The 24,066-nt window shown below is 37.7% G+C and overlaps 1 protein-coding gene across 1 annotated transcript; it reads right to left on the bottom strand.

Moving 5' to 3' along the window:
- Window positions 1–18,830: 18,830 nt before the first annotated feature.
- LOC124958751 (calcitonin gene-related peptide 2-like) lies at window positions 18,831–23,608 on the bottom strand. Its single transcript, XM_047517150.1, has 5 exons — window positions 23,514–23,608; window positions 22,401–22,495; window positions 21,999–22,139; window positions 19,885–20,068; window positions 18,831–19,241 (listed from the first exon to the last, which is right to left on the bottom strand). The coding sequence occupies exons 2-4, from the start codon at window positions 22,484–22,486 to the stop codon at window positions 19,909–19,911; spliced, it is 387 nt and encodes a 128-aa protein (XP_047373106.1). The 5' UTR covers window positions 22,487–22,495; window positions 23,514–23,608; the 3' UTR covers window positions 18,831–19,241; window positions 19,885–19,908.
- Between the last annotated feature and the right edge of the window lie 458 nt (window positions 23,609–24,066).

A 24,066-nucleotide genomic window follows, 5' to 3' on the forward strand; every position in this document is an offset into this window, starting at 1 on the left:
AACCAGGCACAGCAAACTGAAGCCCTGCTTCAAACTGAAGCCCTGCTTGGTGCGCCCTCTGGTGGAGAAAGGGCTGCTTAGCACCCAGCAGGATCAACAGGCTATTTTAAAATGCCACCTGACCCCACATTTCAATTCATTTTTTAAATCCTCACCCCACATCTTATTAAAATGCATCTGTGTCTCACATACAATTTCTATGAAGACATATTTGAGTTAGAGTAGATCAATGAATGTACAAAAATTTAAATGAATATTTATATGTTTTAACATTTTCATATTTTGAAGTCAATAACATGCGTTAGTAAACTCATTTTTATGAGTTGCTGAAACTATTTTAGTTCCTTGATTCATAGTACAGGAAATTGAGTTATATGAAGTCCACACACTTGGGTGCCAAAGAGGCAGCAGGAGTGGGGACCAGCAATGTGACCACAGCCCAGCTGAAGGAAGGCCTATGTGGATGGGGCTTTACCTCTGTCACAGCCTCAGTGGTGCCTGGGAAGGCGTGCATCATGCCACACTTCATTCTGCATCCCCACTGCAAACACCCACTGGCCAAGAGCAAGTGAACTATGGTTTCTCCTTTAACCTCCAGTTCATCAAGAACACAGGCCCCTTCCCCAGACACCCCAAGAGCTCAGCGGAGACTGTCCAGAACTCTTGCCCAGCAGGAGAAGAGGTAAGTAAACACCATATGAACAGAAAGTCTGACTTTATTGTCCAAGAATAGTTTCTACCACCAGGAGCTCATTCTCAGAACTCATAGGTCTTTACTATCACATTCCTATAAGCCAAGCTTAATCCACAGTATTCATGTATTAAAAATCTAAAGTTATACAAACAGTATATCATTCCTTAACACAAGACTTTGGAAATTTGTCTGAAATAGATTGAAGTATGGTGACTTCTGTCTTTCTAGAGGTTTGGGTCTGAGGGTTAATGAATCATCAGATGATGATTCATGACAAAAGGGTTATTCTCCTCCAAAGCAAATTCCAAAAGACATTAGCTGCCACTGCCTACTACTGTCCTTCCTGGAATGACTTCTTGTCTTGCATTTTAGCAGGTAGAATAACCAACCACAGATGAAGTCAGCTCTGAGTTACAGGGAGAGGGAGGCTTATGTGAATAAGTCTCTGTCTGATAGGAAGTGGCTTACTGAGGAAGATTGTATCTAGACAAAAGAAACCAAGACACACAGTAGCACAAGGGACTTCAAGTGATCCAATTCCTGTGTATGATTCAAACAGTGAAAAATCAGAAGTGTGATAGTATCTATGATCCTGACTTTTTCTAACCTCTTAAACATTCTTCTGAATATTTCAAAAAATTAGAAGAAAGATTGTTTTCTTAATAAAGAAATGATCAATGAGGAGACAGATGTTTAACCTGATTTAAACATTTCACAATGTATAAATGGATTAAAACATCATACAGTACCCCATTAACATGTACAACTTTATATTTTAGATGTTTAAAATTAATTTAAATTAAAAATTAATAAACATAAATATTCCAGCATCCATCTTGCCCTCTTATCTTTCTCTAGAAACACTCTTTTTTGTGTTATTCTGATCTCAAATAATTCCTATTTAAATTCTAGTAACTCCCATGTCTATATTCAGCATAGATCTTCTGAGTTATATATCACGGTATCCTCTCGGAAGTCCCTCAACTTTACCTGACTCAAGTGGATGTTTCCTTTTGTGGAGGAAGTGGGTATATCGAACATAAAACTCATTTTTCCTATCAGCACCTAGTATGGTTTAGACATGAGGTGGCCCCAAAAGCTCACATGTGAAATAATGTAAGAATGTTAAGAGGTGAAATGATTGGGTTATGAAAGCCTTAACCTAATCTGTACATTAAGCCAGTTGAATGGATTAACGGGGTGGATAACTGTAGGCAGACAGGGTGTGTCTAAAGGAGATAGGACCCTGTGTGTGTGCTCTCTCTCTGCCTCCTGGTGGCCATGTCCTGAGCTGCTTCCCTTCACTGCATGCTTCCACCATGATGCTCTGCCTCACCTCAAGCCCAGTGCAATGGAGTTGGCTGTCTAGGGACTGAGACCTCGGAAACCATGAGCCAAAGTAAACTTTTTCTCCTTTAAACTTGTTCAACAAAAAAGTTGACTGAAACAGCACCCCAACCTCTGAAGACCCATTTAGAGAATTCGCCATTGTGTGTAGTCTCATGGGACACAGGGCTTACTTCCCTGATGGAAGCTGAATGTACTCTCTCCCAACCCACTGCGAATCCAAGCACATGAAGTGGCCTTCAGCTTTTTCCCAGGGCTCTGAATTTTCTGCAAATAACACACCAGTGTAGAATGACTGGAGGTCATATTCATTATGGTGTCAACAGCACACAGACCTCTTCTAAATAATTTTAGAACCAATTGGCCAAATTCTAAGGAAAAAAATCCTAACTTAATTACAGGATATTCGACACCTTCAAAATACTGAATCTTTCCAAGCACACACATAGTATGTCTCACCTATTAGCTACTTTTAGTGTCTCTCAGTAAAGTCTAATACTTTTCTCAGCACAAGGTTTTGCACATTCTTTGATTTGTTCTTAGGTTCATTTTATTTTTTATTGCTGATATCACTGGTAACTCCTGTTTATTCTATTTTCAAATACATTTACTAGAAATTGGTCAACATGAAGTATATTTTGATCCCATAGCCATTTTTCTAAATATTTTTATTAATTCTAATAATTTACTTGCATATTTTTGGAGAGTCTGCATTTATAATTGTAAAAATGTTTTGCCCTACCTTTAAGCTTTCTTTTCTCTTGTTTTGGTGATTTGGCTAGGACATATTATAAATAGTGAACATATGCAATGATGATGGTCTTCTTTACCTTGTACCTGATTTTAAAGGGAATATTTCTAATGTATCTTTGTTAACATGATATTTGTGGCAGGTTCTTGGTAGATAGCAATATATCGGATTAACAGCATACTATAATGATGCGACCACATCAATGTTTATATCATTCACAATAGCTAAGCTATGGAACCAACCCAGGTACCCTTCAACAGATGAATGGATAAAGAAACTGTGGTACATATACACAATGGAATATTGCTAAGCCATAAAGAAGTATGAAATTATGGCATTTGCAGGTAAATGGATGGAACTTAAGGCTATCATGCTAAGTGAAATAAACCAATCCCAAAAAAACAAAGACTAAATGTTCTCTCTGATATGTGGATGCTGACTCTTAACAGGCTGGGAAGGGATTGGACAGGACAGAGTGGGAGGAAGGGAGGAGGAATTGGAAGGGTTAGGGTTAGGATTAGGGGTTAGACAGTAGAATGAATTGGACATACCTTTCTATGTTCATATATGAATACATGACCAGTGTAACTCCATATCATGTACAACCATAAGAATGGGAAGTTATACTCCATGAGTATATGGTATGTTAAAATATATTCTACTGTCATGTATAATTAAAAAGAACAAATAAAAACATTTTTAAAAAATAATTGGATTAAGAATATTAATTTCTATTCCTAATTTCTGAGACTTTTTCAGATCATTTCATTTACTAAAATATCATAGTTTTCTTTTAATTTGTTAATACTACTCTATTTATGGATCTTTAATGGATTTATAGATTTTCAAATATCAAATCACTCCTATGCTTTGGCAACAAGCAAATAGTGCTCACAATGGATTGTTATATATTATATATATATTGTTATATATATTTTGCTATTATTTTATGTAGGATATTGCACCTATGTTCATGCCTTTAAGTTTTTCTTTCTCACACTGACCTTGAATAAATTGTGTAGTACTTCCTCTTCTATTTTTGGGAAAATTTTGCCTTTAAGTCAAATCTGTTCCTTGAATATTTGGGTGAATCCATCTATAAATCCAACAAGTCTAGTGTTGTCATTGTGATAAGAGTTTACAAAACTTGTTCAATATATTATATAATTATTCAGAATTTATTATTTCTTGAGTAAATTTTAATAGGGTTAAGGTGTTCTAGGAATTTGTCCATTTAACCTACATTGTAAAATTAATTAACACAAAGATACTCATAATAGTCTCTATTATTTAATCTCTATTATACATGTAAGTATGTTCCCTTTTTTAACCTAAACATTGTTTATGTCTGCTTCAGTTTGTTATTGCTCCACCTCATCACAGATTTGTTTCTTTTGTCCTTTCAAAGAACCAGCTTTTGGCTTTGTTTTTCTCTATTACATCTATATCTTACATTTAATTCAAATTTTGTTACTATCACAAATACCTGAGATAATTAATTTATAAAGAGAAAAGGTTTCTATTGGCTCACAGTTTTGTAGGTTTCAGTCCATGATCATTGGTTAGGTCCATCACTTTGGAGCCTGAAATGAGGCAGCACTTGATGAGAGGAGTGTGTGGCAGAGCCCAACCATTCACCTCATGCTGAGGGAGCAAAGGGAAGTAAGGAGGGGACTGGGGCCCCACAGTCACCTTCAAGGTCATCCCCCAATGGCCTCAAGGCCTCTCACTAGCCCTTATCTCTCAAAGGTTTTGCCACCTCCCAATAGCATCTACCTGGGGACCAAGGCTTTAACACATAGGACTTTGGGGGACATTTAAGATTCAAACTATATCACCTTATATTTCATGAATTTGTTTTTATCTTTATTATCTTCTTTTCATTTCCTTTGGGTTCATTTTTTCTGATTTCTTAAACTGAACACTCAACTCATTAAACTTTAGCTAGATGTTCCTAACATAATCACATACAGCTGTAAAATTCTGTCCTTACCATTTTCACTGCATTCCCAGGTTCTACCACGAGGTCGTTGTATTACATTCCATTCTAGATGTTTTAATTTTCCATTTTGATTACTTCTTTGAATCTTGACTTGTTTAGAAATGCCTTATATAACCTCCTAAGCAATTTAAATACTATTATTATTATTATTAATTATTCACTTCTGTATTGATTGCAATGTAGTCAATAATTGTGCTGGCCAAGATGGAGTAAGCTCACTACAACCTCACTCTCACACTAATTATAACTAAAACCTCCAGCAGAATACAAAAAGGATCTACTTAAGGACTTTTAAAAGTAAATAATAGCAGAAGAATTAAGGGGGGGAACAATGATAAAAATGAAGTGAGATTCCTGAGGTTTTTTTTCTTTAATCTTTCAAACTTAACCCAAAGTTGGACTGAGTCACAGAGCTATGAAGTGGGTACAACCAAAACTCTGAGAGCTTCCACCTCTTTGTGGTCAGAGGAACAAGAGGCTCCCTTTTAAGTTAAAACCTCCATTTTTGTTTCTTCTCTTTTCTCTCCTGGACCAAGGACAGCCCCACTGTCCGCTGCACAGCTAGTGATGGCAACAGTGCAGGCATGTAAAACCCATAAGGTGAGGTAAAAGGGATCTCTCGGTGTGTGAGGAACCAATATCTGTCTGTCTGTCTCTCTTGTTCTCTTTTTTCTTGGTGTTCTTCCCAGAGCAACATAAGTTGCATAAAACTGTACAACATCACAGAGTTGGGGAAATGCACTAAAAATCTAAGTGAAACCTGTTTTATGACCAGAGGAAACAAAAAAGGCCTGTAGGAGCCAAGAAGCATAGGGAAAAACTCAGAAAGGAGAGAACAAAAGGGGATAACATAAATCTGTATTGAGCCAACATGTGTTCTGCACAGGTCCCACCTCTCAGGCTGGTGATGTGCAGATAGAACCAACTAGCACAGCAAAGCCTTTGAAAACTACACTGGTATTATAACCACTGACCGCAAAACACAAAACAAAGTAGCAGTCTACATATAATCAGATTAATTTCCTGCCTGAAAAAAATCAGCACCCTCCAGAGAATTTTAACAAAACTCAAAATTTAATAATATTCAAAATGCCCAGGAAATAATCCAAAGTTAATTGACATACAAAGAACCAGGAAAATCTAACCAAACCCCAAGAGAAAAAACAACTAACAGATGATAACTTCGAGATGGTCAAAATGTTAGAATAATCAGATAAAAATGTTATAAAGCAGTTATTGCAACCATGTTCTATGAAGTAATATTAAGCAGTCTTGAAATCAAAGGAAAGATAGAAGTTAGCAGCAGAAAAATAAAAACTATTCCAAGAACAAAATGGAAATTTCATAATTGAAAAATATAATACCTAAAACAGAAAAACCATTAAGTGAGCTCAACAGAAGAATATTGATGACAGAGGAAATAATTCATACACATTAAATCAATAGAAATTAGCTAAACTAAAGAACACAGAGAAACAAGATTTTAGAAATTGAAAAAATCTCAGGAAATTGTGAGACAATATCAAAAAGCCTCATGTTTGTCACTGGAGACCAGATAATGTTGCTTGTCAGAAGAGATGATGTGGGTAAAGAAAAATTAATGACTGAAAAATTGATGAAAGACTTAGAGATTCAGTAAGCTTAGAGAAAGTCAACCAAGAAAAATTATAAGAAAACAATACTCATATACATTGAAATTATCAGTAAAAAAAAAAATGAAACTTAAAGAAAAAATTTTGCAAGCAGCCAGAGGAAAATAATTCATTACCTAAACAAAAACAAAGATTGAAACGAGTGCAAATTTTTAATATACTAGGAATATCAAAAGAGAATAGAATGATATCTTTAAAATGCTAAAATAAAAACAATCAACCCATAATCCTATATCTAGTGAAAATACCCTTTGTGAATAAAAGCAAAATGAGTTTTATCAGTGAAAATCACGAAATAATGGGTCCCAACAATACTATCCTCCATAAAGTCAAGAGAAGAGCAAACGTTATCAAAATCAACTTTCTCAAAATTCTGATTAACAAAAGGCTTGTATTAGTCCAGAAAATACTTATAAAGGAAAAGCTGCTATACTGCAAAAATAACAGTGAGTTTTGTGGCATTTTAACTTATCCTTACCCAGACCCTGCTCTGAAACTCTGTGGTATCTTTGAAAACTAACAACACACCATTGTGGTAAAAAACCAACAACCTAGAAACATCTGGAAAGAGTAAAACAAGGTTGGTTCTCCTTCAAAGCCTCTTGCTCAGAGAATTATCATTATTTGATCTCTCTGGTCATTCTATGGAAGACCCCATTTGCAATGCTGTCATTATTTGATCTGACACAGAGCTTCCCTGGGTATAAAGATCATTTTTGCCAGGGTTCTGGGTTGAATTGTTTAGCTTCACAAATTTCTCAAGTAGTGAATAACATTTGGAGTAAACAATAGACCAATAAAAAAAAATTCAAAGGAGAAACTGAGGAATGTGATATACAGGAGCTTTGAAACATCCCAACATATTTATTCCTATAAATGTGTTGCATACATGGATAAAGCAGTGCATATGCTCAGGACGTAACTGATGAGGTCCTTAACTCTCTCCTCTGACTGACCTTGAGGTTCTATGCAAGCAAGAAGTAAAGGACAAGGCAGAGATATCAACTGTGTGAGTGTTTAACACATGTTTCACATGAACACAGAGCCCCTTAGAAAGGATTGGGAGAATTATTGGTTCCAGAAACTAATGACATATTTGTTGAATCATTAGCTTACTGCTAAAATAACCAAGCAGAGACTTTAGCAGTCACCTGAAAAGTACCACAGACTACAAAATTAGTTCAGTGAAGTCACTGAACAAAGTGACAACAACTACAAAAACCAGCAACACTTACAAGTCCTGAGGCCAGGGGCAGGATGAGAAGGAAATCAGATTTACAGAATTGACACATTTTATTATTTTAAATGTCTGGTTTTCAAAAAAAAATTATGAAGCATGCAAATATACAAGAAATAGTAACCCATATAGAAGGAAAAAACAATTAATATAAACTTTCCCTTAGGAAACAAAAAAATTGCATTTATTAGATAATAACTTTAAATCAGTTATTTTAAATATATTTAAACAACTAAAAGAAGCCATGTCTTAAAAAAGAAAAAATATGAGAATACTGTACCACCCGATACGGAATACCAATAGTGAGATAGAAATTATTTTAAAAGAGGCAAATATAAATTCTGAATTTAAAAAAGTAAAATAAACAAAAATTTACACATTATTTAAGTAACTCAATAGCAAGTTTGAGTAGGCAGAAGAAAGAATGATCAAATCTGAATATAAGTCAACTGTGATTATCTAGCCTGAGAAATAAATGAGGAAAATAAAAAGGAGGAATGAGGAAAAATGAACAGAACCTCAATGACTTTTTGGTCACCCTCAAGTGTACCAACTTATGCATAATGGGAATTCCAGGAGAGGAGAAAGAATATTAGAAGGAAAAAAATGGCCAAAACCTTTCCAAAGTTAATTTAAAACATTAAACACATGTCCAAGATACTCAACAGACTCCAAGTAGGACAAGTTCTAAAAGATTCAAACCTATAAATGTCAAAATCAAATTATAGAAATCTTGAAGCAATTCATCATGTATAAGCAATCCTCAGTAAAATTAACAGCTGATTTACTACTGGGCACTACAGAAGCCAGAAGACAGTGGGGCGACACATTTAAAGTACAGTGTTAGGGGTGAGGTGGGGGTCTCTTAACCAAGAATTATGTAACTAATAAAATTATCCTTCAAAAATGAAGAAGAAATTAAGACAAATCCAAATAGACAAAAAGCAAGGTAAAGTGTCACTAGCAGAACTTCCCTACAAGATATATTAACAGAAATCTAAAGTGACAGGACACTGGATAGTAACTCAAATTCACATGAAGGAAAAAGACCAGTAGTAAAGATAGCTATACAGGTAAATATAAAAGATGGTATAATTGCATTTATGTTTGTGTTTTTTCTTCCAACCTAATATAAAGACAACTGTATAAAATAATGTTTATAAGTCTGTGTTATTAGGCACACAGTATATTACAATGTAGTTGGCATAAAAATAATAACAAAAATGGAGGAATGGAGCAATGTAGGAGCAAAGCTTTATATCCTATTGAAATTAAATTATAACTCCCAGACAGCCACTAAGAAAGCACTTAAATAAATATAGTAAAATAAAAAATAAGGGAATTAAAATGACACACTAGAAAAATGTCTATTTAACATAAAGAGAGAATAACAGGAATACAGGAATAAAAAGACAATACGTATGAAAAATTAAATAGCAAAATGGAAGGCATAGATCCTATCTTAATATTTATTGCATTAATTATAAATGGATTAAACACTGAATTAAAAGGCAGATTTTTAACAGAATGGATACATTATCCAATTATATGCTGTCTGCAGGAGATACACATTAGATTCGAAGACAGGTTGAAAGTTAAAGGACAGAAATATATATACCATGCTGGCAGTAAAAAGAAGAGAACTAGAATGACTATATTGATATCACACAAAACAAACTTAAAGACAAATTATTACTAAATATAAAGAATAATATTTCATAGCATGAATAGGCTCAATCTCAGATGTATATAATAATTATAAACATGTGCATATCTCAAAAAGACCCAAAATATATGAAACAAAAACCTAACAAAATTTAAGGAAAATGTAGACAACTCAACAATGATAGTTAGAGACTTCAACACACAAATCTCAAAAAAGAGTAGAAAAATTAGACAAAAGATCAACAAGGAACTAGAAGGTTTGAACAACAGGAAGAGAATAGATCTAACAAACATCTATCAAACACTCCATACAATAATAGCAGACTATGTAATATTCTCAAGTGGACATGATGGATCTTCCAGCATAGTCCATATATTATAGTGAAAAATAAGTATCAATAAATGTAAAAGGATTTAAATCATACAACGTGTGTTCTCAGATCACAACAGAATGAAATTGAAAATCAATAGCAGAAATAAATTTAAGAAATTTGCAAACGTGAAAATTAAATAGCACAGTTGTATATAATCAATGGGTAAAAATGAAATTGCAAAAGATATTAGAAATATACTTTGAGATCAATGAAAACAAAGGCAAACTATAACAGATAAACCATACCAAAATATATGACATGTGTCACAAACAGTGTTTAGAGGGAAACGTATAGATGTAAATGCCTAGCTTAAAATGAAAAAAAAAAAATCTCCCACTGAAAAACTAGGAAAAGAAGAGTTGAACTCTACCCTCCCCACCCTGCAAAAAGCAGAAGGAAAGAAATAATGAAGAGTAGAGCGGAAATAAGTAAAATAGACAATAGGGGAGAAAGGAAATAAAGAATCGATGAAACCAAATTTGTTTCTTTGAAAATTATCAACAAAATAAGTCAATCTTTAGCTAGACTGACTAAGAAAAAAGAGAAAATAATCAATTACTAAAATCAGAAATAAAAGGACAGACATTACATAAATAAAAATATATCACTTGGGAACACTATCAAATTAAAAGAACTACATGACATGAACAATTCCTAGAAAAATGCAAACTATTGAAACTGACTTAAGAATAAAAATCTCAGGAAACCTGGAAATTTTCACATACCTATAAAGGATATTGAATGAATAATCAAAACACTTCCCACAGAGAAAAGCCCAGGAAAATATGGCTGCTTTGGTGAATTCCATTGAACGCTTAAAAAAGAATTAACACAAATTTTTTACAAAATCTTTTCCCAAAAAATATAGATAAGGAGGCATCATCACTTCCCACCTCATTCAATGAGACCAGTATTACCCAATCTTAGTTTGGGCTGCTTTAACAAAAATACCTAAACTGGACTGCTTATAAACAACTGTAACATTTCTTACTGTTTTAGTCAGCTTTTTTGCTGCTGCAATCAAAAGATTTGATGAGGGCATTTAGAGGAGGAAAAGTATTGGGGGCTCACGGTTTCGGAGTGCTCAGTCCATAGAAGGCCAGCTCCATTCCTTGGGGCTCAGGATGAGGCAGAAATCATGGTGGGAGGGCATAGTGGAGGAAAGTGGCTCAGTACATTGCACCAAGAATCAGAGAGAGACTAAGCACTGCTCATGAAATACATACTCCAAAGGCACGCCCCCAGTGACCCACCTCCTCTAGCCACACTCTGTCTTCAGTTACCACTTGGTTCATCTGTATCAGGAGATTACTGCACTGATTGGGTTAAGGCTCTCATAACCCATTCATTTCACTGTAAACCTTCTTGCATTGTTTCACAATGAGCCTTTGAGGGACACCTCACATCTAAAACATAAGACGAACAATCTGAAATTGAGACAGATTTAGTGCTTAGTAAGGGTCAGCTTCCTCATAGATGGTATCTTCTTTCTGCATCCTCATATGATGAAAGGGACAAGGGCTCTATCAGGGGCCTCTTCTACATGGGCACTAATCCCATTCATGAGTGTTCCCCCCTCAAAACATCCCAAAGTCCCCACCGCCTAATGCCATCACCTTAGGATTAGAATTTCAACATATGAATGTTGGGGAGACACAAACATTCCAGGTACATGACACAGGCCTGTAAACGGCAGCTTGGAAGACTGAGGCAGGAGGATTGTGAATTCAAAGTCAGTCTCAGCAACTTAGCAAGGCCCTGAGTAACTTAGTGAGATCCTGTCTCAAAATAAAATATAAAAGGGGTCGGGGATGTGGCTCAATGGTTGAGTGCTGAGTTAAAAAAAAAAAAAAAAAAAAAAAAAAAAAGACTGTAGCATACCTAGATACAAAACCAGACAAAGGTATCAAGATCTCTCTCTCTCTCTCCCTCTCTCTCTTTCTCTCTCTCTCTCTATCTCTCTCACACACATACACACAAACACCAAAAAAACACTACCCACCAATATCCCTTATAAATGTACACAAAAATTCACAACAATATACTAGTAAAGTGAATGCGATAACAATCTAAAAAAGGATTATATATCATAACCAAGGGGGATTTATCCCAGAATTGCAAGATCGTTTTAACATATGAAAATCTGCCAGTGTAATGGATCATATTAGTAAGTAAAAAGGACAAAAACATAGGATTCTTCAACTGAGGCAGAAAACAATTTATAAAATCCAACACTCCTTCATAACAAAAACACTAAACCATCTAAGAATGGAAGGGAAATTTCTCAGCCCTATAAATGGCATCTGTGAAAACACACAGCTAACATCATACTTAATGGTGAAAGACTAAAAGTTCTCTTATCAGGAACAAGATGAGAATGTTCACTTTCACCATTTTTATTCCACATTAATAACTATAGGTTCTAACCAGAGAAATTAAGCAAAGAAAAACAAATTAGTCAAAAGCATTCAAATCAGAAATAAAGAAGTAAGATTATATCTATTTGCAGATAACATGATCTCATAATAGAAAATGCTAAGGAATACAAATACACCCAAAAAAACTATTAGAGCAAATGAACAAGTTTGACAAGGTTGCAATAAATGATATCAAGATACAAAAACAGTTATAATTCTAGACATAAGCAATGAACAATCAGAAAATAAAATTAAGAAAACAATTCCACCTATAAAAGTGTGAAATAATAAACTACATAGGAATAAACCTAATAAAATAAGTGCAATATTTCTACACTGAAAAGTACAAAACACCAATGAAAGAAATCAAAGAAAACCTAACTGTATTAAACATCTTTCCATTACTATTATGAAATACCTAAGGCAGATAAACTTGTAAAGTAAAAAGGTTTATTTAGTTCACAGTTTAGGAGGTTCAAGGGCATAGCACCTGCTCAGTTCTAGTGAGGGCCCCAACAGCTAATTCACATCATGGTGGACAGAAATGACAGGAGTTATAGAAATCACATTTCTATATAGGAAGCCAGAGGGCAACTTGGGGGTTCAGCTCAAGCTTTTATAGTAATCTGTTCTTGTAAGAATAATTCAGGACTCCATGAGAAAGTGCCTTTATCTCCTCTAAGGACAGGGAAATCAATGACCCAAGGACCTCACATTAGCCCTCACCTCTTAAAGGTTCCAACTAATACACCACCCTGGGAAATAAGCCTCCAATACATGGACCCTTGGGAGACAGACCACATCCACACCATGGTCCTTATTAAATAAACAGACATCATGTGCTCACAAATGGAAGGATGTAATACTGTTAAGATGATAACACTCCTTAAACTGATCTAGAGATTCAACATTCTGGCTGTCTTTTTTGCAGAAATAGATAAGCTGATCTTAAAATTAAAATGGAAACAGAAGGAACTCAGAATAGCAAAGACAATCTTGAAGAAAATTGGAAGACTTATACTTACCACTTTTAAAGTTTACTACAACATTACAGTGATTTTAAAATGTGCAATATTGGTAAAGAACAGAAAAAGCATCAATGGAATAAAATGGAGAGTCCAAAAAATATATTCAAACATGTATGCTTTATTGATTTTCAACAGAGTTTCTAGGGCAATTCAATGAAGCAATTCAATGAATCACCTTTTCAATAAATTGTGCTGGAACAAATGAACATCCACATGCAACAAGAATGAATTTTCATCTCTGCCTTACACTACAGACAAAAGTTAACTGGAAAAAGATGAGAGACCTAAATTTAAGAGGTAAAACTATAAAACTCTTAGAAGAAATTACAGGTAAATCTTTGTGATTTTGGATTAAGAAATATATGCAAAGGTACCTTCTCCCCCCAAAAATACAAACTGGACTTCATCAAAATGTAAAACTTTGTGCTTCAAAGGGCACTATGAAGAAAGTGAAAGGATAAACCCTGTGGTTTATGGAGGGAAACTTGCAAACAATTTACTTGATAAGGATCTAACATCCAAAATATATAAAGAACTCATAAATCTACAATAAGAACAATAAAAATTGGATAAGGATTCGAATAGACATTTCTTACAAAAATGTACAAGTGCCCAATATGCACACAAAAGAGGACATTCAGCATCAATGGATATTAGGTAAATGTAAATCAAAACCCAGTAAAACATCACTTTATAATTCTTAGGATAGCTATAATCAAAAGGACAAGTAATAGCATGTGTTGGTAAATGTAGAGAAATTGGAACCTCACACCCTCTGCTAGCAATGCAAAAGGGTGCTGTCACTTCGTAAAGTAGTCTAGAGTTCCCCAGAAGAATTAACAAAGAGTCATCACATTACCTAGTGAATCCACTCCTAGATTAATAGAGCTGAACACACACGTCCACCCAAAAACTTGCACATAAATATTCATCAAATCATTGTTCATAATAGTCAAAAAGTAGGAAAAACTGTTCCATCAATTGGCAAATAAACAAAATAGTGGTATATCTATACATGGAATATTATTCAGCCACAAAAAAGAATGTAATACTGATACATGTTTCGACATGAATGAACCTTGAAAAATGTTGTGCTAAGTAGGTCAGACACAGAAATTTGCATGATCCCATTTATATGAAATATTCAAGACAGACAAATTCAAGGAATTAGGAAGTAGATTAGTGGTTGCCAGGGGATTGTGGAGGGAGAAATAGAGAGTGAGTGCTCATGGGTCTGGAGTTGCTTTTGAAGGCCATAGAAATGTTCTAAAGTTAGATGGGAGTGAAAATTGCACAACCATGAAAATATGCTAAAAATAACTCAGTTGTATACTGAAAAAGAGTGGATTTTATTATATGGAAAGCATGTGTCCATTTCAAAAGACTAAGGGCAAAAACAGATTGATTAGATGAAGAACAAGTGAAAGAAGAGTAACCAAACTGGCAACTATCTTAGGAAATACAGCAAACTAATTTCCTTTAAAATATGATGACTACTGAAAGGAAAATGTATAACATTGTCTACTGGGGTTTTCAGTGTTTCTAGAAGTGAAACATATGATACCTATAACATTGAAGAGAAGAGGATGAACAATCCTCTAGACTATAAGGCTTCTATGTTTTATTTGAAATATTCGCTCAGAGTAGACTATGAAAAGTTAGGTGGCAATTCCTAGAGAAATCATTAAGGAATAAGAATAAAATGGTAAAGCTTAAGACCAACAGATAAGTTAGTGGAATACTCTCTAAGTTTTAATTTAAAAATTCACATACTCAAGAAAAAAAAAGAAGCAGGAAAGAAGAAAAATTAGAGGGCACAAATAAAAGAGAAAACAAAAGAATAAACTTAAATCCAAATAAATCAATAATTACATTAAATATAAATGACCCAACGTGCCAACTAAAAGACATTAAAGCTCAATTGGATTTTTTAAAAGATACTAATATATGCTATGTATTAAAAAAAATCTGAAATACAATGATATGGGTAAAATTAAAATAAAATTTTGGAAAAGGAAATAATACATAAACAATAATCAAAAGAAGCTGTAGTGGCTATATTAGTATCACATACAGTAGTTTTCAGAACACAGAAAATTTCCAGGGATAAAAAGAGACATTATATACGAAGAAAAGTGTCAATACACCAAGAAGAAACAGCAAACCTATCTGTGGATGCATCAAACAACGGAACCTCAAAATGCAGGAAGCAAAACCCAATATACTAAAAGGGGAAATAAATCAACTCTAATCAGAGCTGGAGATTTCGACATTCTCGGTAATCTATAGCATAAATATAAAATCAGTGAGGATATAGATCTGAACAACACGATTAACAAATTTTTCCTAAGTGATATTTATAGAATATTGCACAGGACAACAGAAGAATACAAATTATTTTCAGGTACCTATGGAGTATTAATCAAAATGGATGCTCTTCTATGTCATAAAACAAGTTTTAAAATATTTTGAAAATTTAAACAATGCATGGAATTAAACTATAAATCAATAACAAAAGATGAAAAGTTATCAAATATTTGGAAATTAAAATATTTTCCAAAGAAACAATGTGTCAAAAAACTGGTCTCAAGAAAATTAGAAAATATCTTCACAAATATTATTGATTGTCAACAAAGGTGAAAAGGCAATTAAGTGGTAAAATTACCTTTTTTAACAAATGGTGCTGAAACAACTGGGCATCTATATGCAAAGAAATTACCCTCAACCTACACCTCTACTTTATACAAAAATTAATTCAAAATTAATCATAGACATAAATATGAATCATAAAATTATCAAACTTTTATGAGAAAGTATAAAATAAAGTCATTGTGACTTTGCGACCTTAGATCAGTCAGAAAGTTCATAGATATGGACAAAAAACACAATTCATACAAGAAAAATAATTGATACAGTTAAGCTTCATCAGAATTTAAAACTTTTCCTCAACTAAAGACACGGCTAATAAAATGAAAAATAATCCATTAATAGGGTGGGAATTTGTAAATTACATATCCAATGATAATATTGCATACACAGTATATCAAGAACTCTCAAACCTCAAAAATAATAAAGCAAGCAACCCACTAAAAATTTAGCAAAAGAATTGAACAGACACTTCAATAATTGTGATAAACAATAGCAAATAAGATCAGGAAAAGATACTCAACATCATTAGTCATGAGGGAAATGCACTATCTTTAGTAAACCTGGATTTTGAATACATGAAGTCAGGCGTAGTTTTCTACTTGTGGTGACATCATGCTGTTACTTGAAAAATTTCAATCTTGAGCATTTCAGAGTTTGTATTTTCAGGTTAGGGATGGTCAACCTATACTAGTTAACAATAAGTAGAAACAAACTATCGATACATACAGCAACATGGATAAGTTTCAAATGCATTATGCTAAGGAAAAGAAGTCAGACTCAAAACTAGGTTACTGATTCCACTCGTGTGGCATTCTTGGAGAAGGCAGATACATGGCGGCAGAGAGCAGAACAGTTGCTTCAGAGGTTGAGGGTTGAGGGAGCAATGACAGCAAATGGAAGGCAGAGGGGTTTGGGGAGAGTGGTAGAACTGTATTTTGTCTTTATTGTGGTGACTTCCCAACTTGACAGATGTGTCAAAACTCCTAGAAATGTACACCAAAAAGAATGAACTTTTCTATGAGAAAAATCTAAAATTACATGTTTAGAAAGAGATTTGGGGATTAGGATTCAGAAAACCACCTTTCCCTTTGCCAGCTGTCTCCCTTTTAAGCTCCACAAAATTGAAAGTCCTAATAATGAGACAAGAAGGTAGAAGGCAGAAATTTCGAGTTTTCATTTGTTTCTCTCAGCATCACCCATAGAGTTGCTTTGCTTTCTCAGTGAATTTTTTTCCAGTTTGGTTTGGTTCTTCCATAGCATGTCCTAGAACAGCCTTGTTGCACCCCCTCAGGAATAACAGCATCTGCCAACTTCCCTTCGTGCGTGATCTGAGAACCCTCCTCCAAATTTCTTGATTCTAATTCCCAGCTCTTCTCTCTGTTGTCCCAGCCCTGTGGATGATAGCTGCTTCCTTCAGTTTCCATGGCTGTAATAGCTCTTGTTCTCTTCTGCCTTTTCAGTACTCTAACATCTATTTAGTCAATTCCTGTATTAAATGCTTTTCTGTTGAAATTCTTTATATAGTTCAATTTCCTGACTATAACTTGACTAATGAAAGCCAAAGATTTTCCCTGTGCCTTACAAAATCCTTTAAGATTTGTCCTCCCCATTTCCTCTCTGCCCTAATCTCCTATTTCTCTTCCCCATCATTCACCGTAGACCTGAGTGCTAAATTCACAGAAGACACATGTCAAATCTCACCACAGGAAGGCAGCCATTAAAATTCAGAATGTTAAGAAACCACTGGACATGTAACCTAGTCTCCTCAACAAATCAACTGCAAGGAGGATAAAGGATGGATGGAGGAACTTCTAGATTAGATGAGCCTCAAGACATCTTAAGACAACTTTGTGTCAATATAAGCCCAGATTTATACAAACACACACACACACACATGCACACATGTGTGTATATAATAATTGGAAAATTTGAACCATAACTGGATATGTGACATTAATTAAGAAATTGTTAATTTTAGTTGTCAAATAGGATTTAAATGGGATTTTGAATATTCTTAAGGTGTCCTTCCCCTTTAGAAGTACATGATGAAACATTTATGGATGTATTGATATAGCAACATACTAGGGATAGGAGAGATGTAAGAACATAGATCATTCATCATTCTTGAAGTCAAATAATGGATACGAAAAATTCATCTTCATATAAAGATTAAGTTGTTGGTATGTTTAAAATTTTCCATGTGTATTAGTCAGTTTTCCAACTTAAAAGGAGAAAAAGATTATTTTGGTTCATGGTTTCAGTCCATGGTCACTTTGCTCCACTGATTCTGGACCTGTGATGAGGCAGAACATCCTGGTGGGTAGTGCATGGTATAACAAAGTTTCTCACCCAGTGACAGCCAGAAAGCAAGAAGAAAGTGTGTTTTTATGACAAAGTCTCCCCCAACACACACACACACACACACACACCACTCTAGTATAAATCCATCAATGGATTTAAACCATTGAGGAGATTAGAGCTCTCATGAGTCAATCACCTCTCAAAAGCCCAATCTCTGAACACTACTGCCTTGAGGTCCAAACCTTCAATGTTTGATCTTTTGGAGGACATTTAAGATCCAAATCATAATAGCAGGTGTCTCCAAAATCTGAGGGTCTAAGATGGCAGGCATATAGGCCAAAGAATGACTCACAGGTCTCTGGGAAACATCAGAAGCCACTGTTGAAAATAGTATGCATCATGTTTTCAGCTGTCAGTTCTAGATACCAACACCTGGGTCTGCCACTATTTATCAGTGTGAACTTGGACTTCACTTCTCCATCCCTGCATTTCCTCAGAAGGGAAGTGCAGTAATAGTATCTACCCTGTGGCTCTGTCATGAGGAGCAAATAAATTCACAGGCATAAAGCTCTGTCTTAGAACATCATCTGGTCCATAGAAAGATCTCAAAAATATTATTCCCATTACTCGTATTACGTAGGAAAAAACAGTTGAAATAAGCCACCACAGTCTTAAAACACTTGTATCCAAAATATGTTTTTAATCTTGGTGAAGTTCACAAATGGCACAATTTTGACATTTCCTTAAACAAATTGTACAATCATTTTCTTAGACAACAAGGCGCAACATCACCATTACCATATGTGTTCCTGGAGGTTACAAGAGGCAGTGATTTCATGTCCCCTAAGGTTTGGCAGAGCTGCCATGATCAACAGGATGGTCCTCAAAGAACCAGTTTGCTATTAGATAAGCCAATGGGAAATGCCATCACATATACTGGACATAGCATTAAATATAAAAATGATGCACAACAAATATGGAATTAGCTTATTTTGCATTCAGTTTCATTCCTTTCAAGTGACAATGGTGCTTTTTTTCAGTATCTAGTAGGATGCAAACATGTATCTTCTCACCAAGTTGTCAACACAAATTAATGGAAGTGGTGAGTTCAGCTTCAAGGTAACCTGAGATGAGAGGGAAAAGCAGAGGAAAAACACAAGAGAAGGAAGAAGGGAAGGAAAGAGGAGGAATAGGAGAGAGAGTAAATAGGAGGAGAAAGATAAGGAAAAGAAGTACAAGAAGGACAAGAAGTAAATAACCACAAATATCACTGAAAAAACCCCACTAATTTACAGAAGTGATTCTTTTCACTAAATAGCATTTATGAATTATGGTTATGAGGTATTAGCATGTTTGTAAGATAAATGAAGATAAAAATAACTGTCACTATCAATACTGATGGCAGTGTGATTACAGCTCTCTGATCTGAATCTGCGAACACTGACCAAGAGCAGAGCCCTTTTTGAACCTCATTAGTGAGAACTGGTCTTGGTTAAGGTTTGAAGGCCCCTCTCTTTCTAAATCCAGCATTTTCTTCACTTCTTTTCTCAGGAAAAAAAAAATTGAGTCTCAGAAGTCTGTCTCAGCATTCTGAATTCAAGTTCACTTCTAAAAGGAACTCACTATGTCAGGAGAATGGATGGAACTGAAGAAACTACCAGGAACCAGCAGGGACCTGAAGAACCTGCCAGGATCAGCAGGTTTCAAAATTATGAACCCCAATTTCCCAAATCCTCCCCCTCTTCTCCCATAGTACAGGACAGTCACCTTCTTCCTGGGCCATTTAGCTGCTCAGGCCTGAAGGTCTCTACGGCGCCGGCCAAAGGCTTTGGAACCCACATTGGTGGGCACAAAGTTGTCCTTCACCACACCCCCTGATCTGCTCAGCAGGCCTGCCAGCCGGTTGGCCACACAGGTGGCAGTGTTGCAGGCACGCTTCTGGGCAGTGATGCTGGTTTGCAGGATGAAGAGAGAAGAGAAGGCCTGTCAGTGAGGGATGGGGAGGAGCCCACCCCATGGGACCTTTATAAAGAGAACTACAGCCCTTAGACATACCACTTAACAATAAGTGTTTCTCCTAAGTGCAATTATCAAAGCTGTTAGGGGAAATGAGCTGGCAGCCTTTGGTAGGAGCTCTGCCCAAAATCAGCACCAAAAAAAGTTCCCAGCTATGGGGACACAGGCTGAAACCCTGCATTTATCATGAGAAATGAGTGGCGAGGCCCAGTCCCAGCCCTGAACACTCAAGGCACATATAGAGACCATACCCCAACCACAGCAGCAACAAAACCACTTTCCACAAGAAAATGAAATTTCCCTAAGTCTTACCTCAAAGAAGCTCAGAGGACCTGGTTTGCAGCATCCTCTTCCAGAAATTCTTACCTGCTCCTTAGCACACTGTTTTTCCTGCTGGAGCTGGATCACAAAGATCACCCACCAAGCCCTATATCCAGCTGCCCTAAAGCTAAGTCTCCATCTAAGCCTAGGCACTGGACATTCATAAGCCTTGGACATGGACCAGAGCAAAGACTATCAAAGCTCAGGTTCTTTTATTTGTCAAATGGTGGAGCATGAGGCATGTGCTTATTTTAGTACATTCATAAGCAGGAACTGGAAAGCTATGCTACAAAATTCTCCGAGGGTTTAAGCTTTCCTTGCTGTCTCTTACCTCTGATCTATGACTTCTGCTCTCTACCTTTCCATCCTGAGTTTCCTAAATTCTCAGTCATAAGAAAAGCTACTAACACCAGCTTGAAGAACATTGAGAGAATCCACATGCATCAAGTTCATAAAGGGGAACAAGAAAGGAAATCAGGAAGGAGAGTGAGGAACTTAGTTGGCATCCTAGGCACCCCAAAGTGAAGGTAGCAGTCCCCCTGCAAGTTGTGGACCAAATCGCTTTTCTTGACAGGTGTTTAAGGCCCAAAGTGGATGCCAGAGAAAATATAAAAGTTGTTCAGATTCTGCCAGTATGTGCCCAACAAGCAGGTATCAGGTTACCACATTGCTTAGCTCCAAGTTGCCAGGAAAAAGACATGCCAGACAGTACCATGCACCATGGTCAGCCCCTGTGGACAGTCAACAGAAGGTTAGACCAGACAGGGGAACTATGAGAGGGACAGGAGATGTGGGCAGGGGTGGGGGAACCTTACATATCCTCCATTAGCAAGGCTCTGAGGTGCAGTGGGTCAGGGCAGTGGTAAGGAAAGGTGACCTTTTCTGACATTCCACATGCTGTTCAGACCTTCATGCTTGCTTGGCAGAGGGTTTTTTGGGTGAATGCAGGTCAACACATGCTTCTGCCATGGCAGTGCTGGGGCCACGCCAGGGTTGGTCAGGTACACAGGCAGGTAGATCTAGGGAAGGGTCGCCCTCCCTGGCCCTGTGATAACATGCACATCTCCCTAGATGCCCCAGACCTACCTCAGACACTGTGCTACCTGTCCCCATCCCCCAAAACCCTTTATCTTCACTTTGCAAATGTGAAATGAAGGTTCCTTGCAGGTATGAAAGAACAACATACCCAGGTGAAATTTCTAAAAGCAGGGACACAGACCTCATCCTCTGGCTTCACACTTACTGTTCCTAATTCATCCAGTACTGGGATGTCTCTCAGTTCTGAAAGACCAACTTCCATAGTCAGTGATTCCACGCACTTCATTTCCTTTCCCCATAACTGTCAGAAATTGGTCTTTTTAATGTGTCTAACCACAGTTCCTTCAGTCACACCAGGGTCTCTGCTTTCCACGAAGCCTAAGAATAGCTGAGTCCTACATTCTGCTGAATAAGAACAGCCTGATAGACTCCTGGGCAGATGAGTTTTTCCTACCTCTCTGAAGCACATCCTCCTCTGTATGTCAGGGCCAGGTGGGGAGTCTTACCTGGAGTCCTCCATCTCAGGTTCCTGCTCCTGTTCCAGGTCACTGGCCTTCATCTGCACATAGTCCTGCCCTAGTGCAGCCAGCAGGAGGCGTGCTTCCTCCTCACTGGGTGTCAGGTCTGGGCTGCTCTCCAAGGCAGACCTGCAGAGAGGAAGCAAAACTAGTGCTGGCTCTGAACCCCTCCCTGCCTGCCTCCTCCCTGGGATAAGCAGCTAGGCTTCCTGGTCCCTGCCTCTTCCCCTAAGAATACAGTTTCCCTTTCACCCCGTGGACAGGGAATGAGGCCAGTTTCCACCTGAGAACAGCGATTCACCGGGAACCACAATGACTTCTAAAGCATAGAGCTGTCTGATCCCTGGGGCAGAAGGAGAGGAGTGTGCTTCTGGTTTCAGGATGTCTCACCTGAAAGGTGCTGCCTGGAGGCTGTCTACCTGGCACAGGACCAAGATGCTGAGAGCCAGGAAGGGTGAGAATTTCCGGAATCCCATAACGCCTCTCTGTAAAGGGAGAATGATGTTACCACTGCACCAGGACCACAAACCTAGCTTCTAGTTCTGCCTTTGCTACAACTACCACGTGACCTTAGGCAGGTAACTTCACCTCCCGGTGCCTCTGTTCCTTTATTTGCCTGAAGGTTGCTGTAAATCTCAAAAGTTGTAGGCAATGGTTTGATAGAGCAGAAGCAAGTGGGGGGAGGGGTGTGGGAGTGGATTTGGGTTCTGTCCTCTGGTAGGGCAGAGGGAAGCCGTATGCGCCCATATGTACACATTTTGCCCTAATACGCTAAGAAATCGTAAGTGGACCCACCCTGCTGTATACTAGCCCTTCATTGTGCCTGTCTTCTCGCTGACTGAAGTTTTCTCTGCTGGCGGTCCAGTCAAAGCAAGGGGGAGGAGGCTGGAAGGGTGAATTGGAAAGGAACACTGGTCGCTCAGGCTAGGGTTTGGATTTGGGCTTTTTGTTTGTTTTTGACGCGTCAGTTACAGGTGCCTCAGGACTGCAGAAGCGCAGTTTAGCAGCAGGTGCTGGGCATCCGCCCTTGGAGTTGAGCCCACCATTTAGGTCGGCTGACAGCAGTGCCCCAGATCCGGTACCACGTCCCTGGAACGCTTGCGGGCTGGAGACGCCCAGAGGAAATTTCAGGGCTCCCTTTTCCGGGAACCAAATGTGATCACTAAGAACACAGACCGCGTAGGTCACTCCGGGACCAAACTCCTACAGAACCCGGCACACCGACGCGCCCCAGACGCAGAAGTCAGACACACCTACCTGGACTTGCCCAGCTGACAGCGCCCATGCGGAGCTCAAGGGATGCTGGGGGTTCCACTCGCTACAGTTGGGAGAAAATGCCTGGACAGCCCTAACAGCACGCCTTCACCCCAGCCAGAAGAGAGTAGTACCACCCGAATGCAGACAGGCGGAAATGGCGGAGAAATGAAAGTGGCAGGCAGGCAGATGGAGAGGAATTACTGGAGAGAGGCAGAATATCAGTGAGCAGAACGAGAAGTTTCTCACCTGGTAAATGGAGTTTCAGTACTGCGGAGGGACGGATCCAGACCCAACACCTGCCGTGGGCGCTTCTCGCCCGAGCCTCAGGGCTCTTATTCCAGTGATATCCGGAAGGGGGGGGTCCCCACCGCCAGTTCCGCCAATCCTAAGTGGCCAAGATTAGCCAATCAGAGGACTAACCGAGCTCCTCCGAATGCGTCACACCTCCCTCTACCTACTCTGATTCTGGAGGTGGGGGGCATCCGCTCCCGCCTTCACTTGCATTGAGATCATTGTTGGGAGAAGGAGGACCCATAAGAGGGCGGATACGTCTAGAAAGTGGGGCACATTTGGGGAATTTGGAGGGTTCAGAGTTTCCCCCACCTCCTTGATGCCTGAACTCCAGCCTCACCTCCTCCTGCCAGATAATTGGGGCAAGATTCCCATCACCTGGACCCCCAGGGAGGTTGAACCATAAACTTGGGTTCTAAAGGGACTTCAACAGAAATAGCTTCAGAGGAGGAGTGACGGAGGAGGAGTGACGGGGAGAGAGGGCCCTTGAAACATTCTCTTTGAATCT

The sequence above is a fragment of the Sciurus carolinensis genome, chromosome 11 (genome assembly GCF_902686445.1).
Source record: "Sciurus carolinensis chromosome 11, mSciCar1.2, whole genome shotgun sequence".
NCBI classification, from domain to species: Eukaryota; Metazoa; Chordata; class Mammalia; order Rodentia; family Sciuridae; genus Sciurus; species Sciurus carolinensis.